General features: G+C 33.6%; 1 protein-coding gene across 2 annotated transcripts; it reads right to left on the bottom strand.

Annotated features, from left to right (window-relative positions):
- Window positions 1-1,978: 1,978 nt before the first annotated feature.
- On the bottom strand, window positions 1,979-6,953 carry LOC105334166 (uncharacterized). 2 transcript variants are annotated; one of them, XM_066082017.1, is made up of 4 exons: window positions 6,810-6,892; window positions 6,625-6,697; window positions 4,053-6,429; window positions 1,979-3,822 (listed from the first exon to the last, which is right to left on the bottom strand). In XM_066082017.1, exons 2-4 carry the CDS (start codon window positions 6,630-6,632, stop codon window positions 2,233-2,235), a joined length of 3,975 nt encoding a protein of 1,324 aa, XP_065938089.1. In that variant the 5' UTR covers window positions 6,633-6,697; window positions 6,810-6,892; the 3' UTR covers window positions 1,979-2,232. The 2 variants fall into 2 exon arrangements, with proteins under 2 accessions (XP_065938089.1, XP_011435826.3); XM_011437524.4 differs by lacking the exon at window positions 6,625-6,697 and having other exon boundaries at window positions 6,810-6,953.
- Window positions 6,954-8,218: the final 1,265 nt, after the last annotated feature.

The following is an 8,218-nucleotide window of genomic DNA, read 5'->3' as shown; positions in this document are numbered from 1 at the left end:
CAGTACGGATCAACTTGGCAGGGCAAGGGAGATTACGAAGAGGAGACTCGCCGACCTAGAGGGAGGATAACTACATCGTGGGAGAGAGGCTAGGAGGTTGCTGGAAAAACGAAACAGGGAACTAGAGAAGGAACTTACAGATGCTGAAGAAGAGGGACGCCCTTTTTCTTGAGGAATAGACTATAGTGAATTGACTTTAAGTGAAATGAACACTCTATTGTTTTATTGTTTATAAATTTTATATACATTTTGTTTGTACATGTATACATATATTTAATAATTGATATCATAACTTGAAAAATGCTGTTTCTATTGTAATAGTATGTAGCATGTTGATATATATATTGTAATTTAATATTGTTTTTGACTAATGAGGAATCCACATTAGATCTTAAGGGAGGGGGGGGTGTAATGGTTTTTCCTTGTTTTTATTTTAGAGTTATTTCCCTTTATTCCGACCGGGCGTGGTATGCGCGTGTCGGGACTGTAGAGCCCGACCGGTCGGGGTGTTTTTAGTCAGTCTTTAGCTTTATTATATCAGATACAGACGCACTTTCGGGGATTGGGGCTAAATTTCATATTCATCTTTTAATAACGGTAAACTTCACACTCCCTTGGATTTTTATATGAAAATGTTTCATACCTGTTACGTTTAATATATACTCGTTATCCTTTTGAACTCGGATCACATACATATGTACGGGATTTAACCCCTAGACGGTCCCGTTACATATAAATGTGGTGATGCATGGACTTTGACTCTCTCTCCAATAGTTTGGACATTAAGGACCTATAAATTGTCCTTAAAGGTGGCTTAAAGATAGTCTTTAAGCTGCCTTTAAGCCATTTTTACGCTTTCTTTAAGCCACCTTTAAGCAACACATAGAGCCTAAAGGTGGCTTAAAGATCGTCTTTAAGCTACCTTTAATCATCTTTAACCTATCTTTAAGGAGGACTTAAAGATGGTCATTCATCCTGTGCCAGTAACCTTCTTTCATTTCTTGTTGCTAGTGTAGTTTTGTTCTTGGTCTTTAGGTTCTCATGCAGATTCGGCATTGGCAACTCAATTGTCAACTAAAATTTGAGATCTGACATAGATTCAATTTGTATACATGTATGAGACCTCTTTTTTTGGAGAAGCTACATAAAATCATATCACTCATTTTATTTATAGTTTAACTATAAAGAAGATGTCTCTAAATCTATTTAAACATCAGTTCAAATGTATCTGGTTTGTAATCTAAGTGCAGATTTCATGGTCTCTTGACATTATTAAATTATTATTTATGATCATTTTTTTAAGAGACAATCTGACGGACTAAGAAATATAATACTAAACTTATATTATAAAAGCTCGGGATGCTATTCTGTGAAATGCGCTATTCTGTGCTATTCTTGAGAAAATATGCAATTCATAGTATTCAGTTGATTTAATTATTAACAGCAAGCATTTTCTAAGCCCTTTCTGATTCATGAATATGGGTAAACTGGCTAAGAAATCAGAAAAGGAGATTACTCACGACCTTTAAGTTAACTGGTATGGAAAAAGTCTAATTAAAAAGACGTTGATTACCCAAAATTAGACACTCAAAAATGACTAATTAATGGTCATTCAGTATTTGGTTTGCAAGAGAAAAAAAAAAGCTGCCACGGAACCAATAAAATGGCGATACAAAGAACAATTTTTATAAAATGTTACGATGGCTCTTTTATTTTGTATGATATGAAAGTTGCACGTGTTTTATTTTGAAATATCTAAAATAAAATCAGGTACCAAGACTAAGTTTTCTATGCATGCAAAAAAATACATGCATTTACAATTTTGTCAGACCACTCTCTTTCTTGACAAAGTAATTAAAGGAAAACATTCAACAGTTACTTTATCCCGGAAGAATCTAACTGATGATTCAATATAACGTTACAAGAAATTATGCAATTAATCTCCAAGGTGTTCTGGTAAACGTATATTCTAAACAAATTTTTGAAAGTGCATTTTATTTTGATTCCAGCTATACACACTCATGACACTATTGCATTTCATTTGAATAATGACAATGGACAAGCACTGAGATCATAAATACTTTTCGTATATTCACACATTTTTTAAAAATATACAAAGCATTATAAGTTCCAATACAATATTAGTCAAAATAATGGCATGATATAAGTATTATTCAGCAGTATAAAGAACAGAAAAATGACGAATATTCGCGATTACATTAATAAAACATATTAAAGTGTCGTTTTTGCAGTATTAGATGATCGTGATGAATGCTGACGATTGGCTTTGCAACAAACTTCGGCATACATTGTCAATACTCGTCGATTGCAAACATAACTAATAAAAATAAATAAACCTTGTAGGCCGTTTAGTATGGCCACAACGTATGTAAACATTGTTGTTTCTAGAAACATATCAATGATCTGTAACAACCAAGACAAACCTGTGATAGAAAATAATTTGATATAAACGCTAAAATGCATTCTGTTTCCTGTTTTGTTTTCAACATTTGGCGTAGAATGAATATTGTAAGCTGTCAAGATGTAAAAGAAAATGTTTGTCATGCACACGAAAACAAGGGGCACGATGACAGTAATGATGAAAGCTTTTTCGTACGTTAGCAGCGTTGATATTTTATCATATCCCGAGAATTTACCGCTAGAAACTATCAATGTACTAATGATATTAGCGCCAACTATTAATGCTGCCAAACCAAATGCATATATTCCATATTGTGTCATTACTTTTTTAGTCTGACTTCCATGAAATGTCGATCGCGATTTTGCACTAAAAACGCGGTACATGTGAAACGAGCAAACCTGAAGCCAGAAAAAGGTTGCAAGCCAAGAAAAATGAGTGAAAGCAAATACAATTTTGTGTCCCGATGAACGAAATAAGGGTGATGATATCATAAACAACTGTGCCAGAAAAAGAGAAATCACAAGGCACATATTATTGAGACCTGGAACTGTTCTAAGGCTGGGAAAAAATAAATAAGTAATGAACGTAACCACTAGTGATACTAAAGATATAACTATACAAGCAAGGGTTATGATTTCTAACGCTGTTTTATTGGTATTAATTAGCTCTTTCTTCTGCGTTTGAAGCAACAATAACAAATCGTCAACACATATTCTAGTACCGCTGTTTTCTAATTTTTGGTATGGTTGAACAGAAAAAGTCAAACCTGGAAAAGAGAACTCCTCTTTCATATTTGCCCAGTCAATTCCGAATTCGTTATTATGCACTTCAAACTGTTTGCAGCTTAACAGTGGACTTACAATCGTATTTCTATACAACTTATGAACGTATCTGTCATTTTTAAACAGCACGACGCAAGTTGTATTTTTATCAAACTTCCCTTGCAACAATGGCAAATAAATGGATTGTTGACTTATAGCAACATCAGCAAATTTCCCTAATGAATCAAAATGCAGCACTAAATCAGAATAGGTATGGGTAAAGTTTAAAAGCGCATTTTCTACTTGTTCTCTCTGTATATATTGGTCAATAAAAAATTTGATATAAAAGTATATATTACGAAGGTTTATAAAGGTTGTTGAACAAGCCTCAGTACCCATGAGTATTATCTCTTCAATGAATACATCTGTGTTCAGCGTACGTGCAAAAAACTCATAAGAAAGGTAACCAAGTGTACTTTTCAATGCGTCTTTTACTGTTATATCGATTGAAATAAAAGCAGAAACATTGATCGTGAGTCCCAAAGTATAACGCAACTTTGAAGTAAACGGAAGAAGGGGAACGCACGTGTCATTTATCAAATGTCTTCCTGGAAAACACGTCAAATTTCTGCAAGTGTGCTGAAAAAAAAGTGAAAAGAAATCAGTACTTATAAAGGTTATAAAGGTTATAAAGGTTATATAAAGGTTCTATACTTACGTATATATACCAGTACTTATAAAAAAAACTTGTACTTATAAGTTAAAAACTTGTACTTATAAGTTAAAAACTTGTACTTATAAGTTAAAAACTTGTACTTATAAAAAATATATTTGGCAAATAAATAACATTTAAGCTGAGCAGCACTTACATGTACGTCATCATACATCTGATAATGCTGACATGTATCATTTGTTTTGCGACCATCGATGTCGTCTTGGTTTTTGTAGGCATCTAGTGTGAAAAGTGTTCTGAACGTAGGAATTTCTGGAATAGGTGGGGCTGGACTAGGTATTCCTATATATCCTGGCGATCCTGGATATCCTGTGATTTCTGTGTAACAGTCGGGAATCATTTTGCCACGGCTACATGATTTACAGAAAACATTTTTATACGGAAAGCATGATTTTATGTCTGGGAATTCTTCGCATGCTTTAGAAATGCTTGTGTTTTTAAAGTTAATGTCACATCTTTTACCTAAAGAATTAGAATTGAGAGGATTGCAGATTCCGCAGAACTTGTTCTTATAAATAGCTTTTCCAATTTTTATCAGAGGAAACCGGAACGGTTCTGCATATTCACATGCTTTGCGTATATTTTCGTCAACTGATAGCCAAGTCCCAGATACATTACATTTTTGAATCGCTCGTACTCGGTATTCGTTACAATGATCACTGCATTTTGATGCAGATGGGGGCGGAGAAAAACTCACAATACACGAGTTTCTGTTGGCAAAATCAATTAGTTGTTGTAATGACTGGAAATTGCGATAGTTTACAAATGTTCTGCAATCCAACAGCAAAGGCCAAATCCTGATTTTGAATCTCAAATTTAAACTTCTTTTGACGTTGTCGCTGTTTACGTATTGATTGCAAAAATAACAAAATACATTCAAGTAGGTTTCAAAAAATCCGCTTGTTGTTGTTACAGGAAATGCGTGATAAAAATTCTCATTGAAACTTCCTTTGCACAAAGGCTCCAACGTATGGTCCTTAAGACATCCGTTAATAACCATAAAGACTTTTTCTTTGCTATCTCTTTTGTATCGGTTATCAATGCAAATCCATGGTTGTTTAAATGCAAAATCATCACAACAACTTGAGGTACATCCTATATCGCAAGAACATGGACGTTGCAGTTGTTTGGTGTAATTCGGTAACAATTGTTGTGAACACACACCACGGCCCGAAAAAGCAAAACTTTTCAAAATTAGTTTTTTAAGATTTATTGTTGTATTTTCCTCTGTGGGGGTTTCCATTGGTTCAAAAGAGTCCGATACTGAAAGAGACGACAATGAAACGGGGCTGGTCCCTTGTGGCGGAGGAAAAGGGGTTTCGTTCTTAGATAGACAAAACATTTGACTTTTTCCTAAAAAACCGTATCCTTCTTTGCTCACTGGAACCGGAGACGGAATTTTTACAGATGAGTTGCTGATGTATTGATTAATATAACGGTTCAAATCATCATTGTTGTAATAAAAGAATACAATCAAGCGAAAGGGGTAGTTTTTGACAAGTGGTTCTTCATTCAAACGTTCATCAGCCCATTGGAAACTAACGTCATTAAAAAAGGTTTGATTTTGTTCATCAAAGTTACATAGAAAGCAAAAGTGGTTTTTAAATGGCCGAGACGCATCTGATGAAGGGAAATTCAAACATGCGTTTCTGTAGACACTGCTGACATTGGTACATTCCTCGATCATCAAATTCTTCTGATACTCGGGAGGATTACACATCATACAATACATGTTTTTAAAAATCCCAATAGGAGCAAAATATGAGCTCTGACATGCTTTATCTATTTGTTTGTCGAACTTAAGCCAGGAACCTGATACATTACATGTTGAAATAATTTTGTCTGACTCTGCTAAACAATCGGGGTTTAAAGTAGAATAATATCGAATATTGCAAGATTCTCTGGTGGCCAATTCTATTATTTCTTGATATGTTGATAAATAATTAAAGTCAGTTTCATTAGGGCATCTGATTTTTGCATTCCATTTTATCACATCACCGACTTTGTTGCATGTAGCACAATACTCATTCAGGTATGTCACAGATAAGTCGGAGTTATTCACAAGCGGGTTCAGCAACAATTCGACTTTGGATCGCTTCCTTGCGCATTCTTTCGAAAGAAACTCGTTTGTATCTACAGGACAAGAAGATATGATTTTTGTAAAGATTTTTTCACTTGATAAAATGTTTACATCCAGGCATTCTCGAAGTCCTTGTCGAAAATAAATATCGGGACAACAGTTGGAAGGTGAATGGAAAGTTGCACAATTTTCGTGACACGAACAGATTCCACATCTGTTTACACTACTAGCTGGCAGATTCGATAAATTAAACGAGGCCAGCAAAGACTTGTTGCAAATAATATTTGGCCCACAGTACAGGATACTATGAAATACCACATGGGTAAAGTTGAAAGCAAAATAAGTCTCATCGTGGTTTGGTCTATCTTGTTCAAAGCTAACTTCGATTCTTAGGCAAATTACTATCAATAAACTGGGAAGCAAGTACATGACTCTGTATAAAAAAACAAATTCTGTTTATAGAAAATAGTATAAATAAGTGCACGTGGTTAAAAACACTTACAATGCGACTACTATTATAAACGTTATTTCGTTTCTAAGTGATGTTTCCTGTTTTCAAACATATCATTTACAGTTCTGCACATTCCATATATAGTGCTCTTCTGTCATATTTTGTGAATATACGTACATGTCCATTACGAATGAATTGATCTTTCCAGTATATCAATTTCGTGTTCTCTCAGTAAGAATCGACCATTTGCCTGCTCGTTTACAATTGTTAAATATTTATATTTTAAACAGTTTTGTCGACGGACAAATGCCCTTATCACAAGCAATTTCTAATAACATTTAAACTGTATTTAAATAATTTACCTTCAGAATTGTTGTTTTGACTATGGATACAGGGATATTAGAGTATTTCGGCTCTGCTGTGTTCACTGTGGATACTTACATGTAGAGTGATCAAGAATCACTCTGCAGCGGCGAGTGCAATTTCCTGTTTAAAATGTCAAGGGAATTAAAACACAATTTTCTATAACACACGGGCCATTGTTCGTACAAAATCGTTCTTTATGTAATGTGAGTGGATTAAATACGACCGAGCTGATAAAATTAAATGAACCCAAATAGCTTTATGATAGATTTAATCACGACAGGTCGTATTTTATCACCTAATAATGTTCAAAGAACAGCTTTGATATATTTTTCATAAATAGTTCAATAAAGTGACATTTTCATGTAATTTTATTTCGTATAATTATGCAAACTCTGATTGCACCCCACATAAGGCATACGACATTTGGGTCATTGATAAGCTGTGTTGGGTGATACGATACAAATTTGATTCCTACAAGATAAATATATGTATACCCATGTATTACTGTGGTTTCATCAAAATTCGTTGAACACAAATTTTCGTGGATTTCGTTACTAAGTTGATCCATGAAGTTAACTGTTCATTGATGTGCAATTTGTATTGATATGGTCATTAGCCACGAATTTACGTATCCTTAAAACTGTGTTTTTCACTTTATCCACGAAAATTGATACCCTTGAATATTAATGAAAACCACAGTATTAAATAATATAGGTTTTATTGTCATGGTGGCTCTTGCCACCTACAGTTAGTGTAGAGTTTTCTATTTACCGGTAAGCATCCATAGACAAAATAAAAGTTAAACAGTTTTACAGTTTAATACACTGCATCGTGCATGTGTGTGTGTTTAGTTTAAACAATATTTATTTAGTAAATTTCATCATACATATTATGATGACAGTACACAGAAGATTGAGAAACAAGCCAAAAGGCTTATGTTAATCTCGCTCTTGTGTGTGTTTGTGGGGGGAGGGGGTGTACTGGAATATCATAGATAATGTGTTAAATAAAAATTATTAATTTAATAAAACTAAATGTATACAAGTGTACATCGTTAATATTATAGATATAAATGTATAGTGTAAATGTAATTGCACTGGAAGCAGTGCAATGTGTAGTTTATTGCATGTTAAGAAGATTTTGATCCTGATTTGGTTTAAAATATGTTATCAAAGAAAGAGGTATATATATTCCGAAGAGAATTGTAAGAAAAATAGCCCGGTTAACACATGAATGTTTTGAGATTTTTATTATCAAATATTTAATACTAAAAATTCCAAAAGAAAAACAATAAGATTTTGGTTGAAGGGTTCAAAAAATCTTCAAATATGTTTCAGTATATATTTACTAAAAATCAATTTTTTTTTCCAATCCAGATGCAAGAAATTATAATATGTATTCCAAT

This window comes from Magallana gigas, chromosome 4 (genome assembly GCF_963853765.1).
Source record: "Magallana gigas chromosome 4, xbMagGiga1.1, whole genome shotgun sequence".
NCBI lineage: Eukaryota > Metazoa > Mollusca > Bivalvia > Ostreida > Ostreidae > Magallana > Magallana gigas.
The sequence above is the reverse complement of the archived record's forward strand: the minus strand, read 5'-3'. Positions and strand labels throughout refer to the sequence as shown.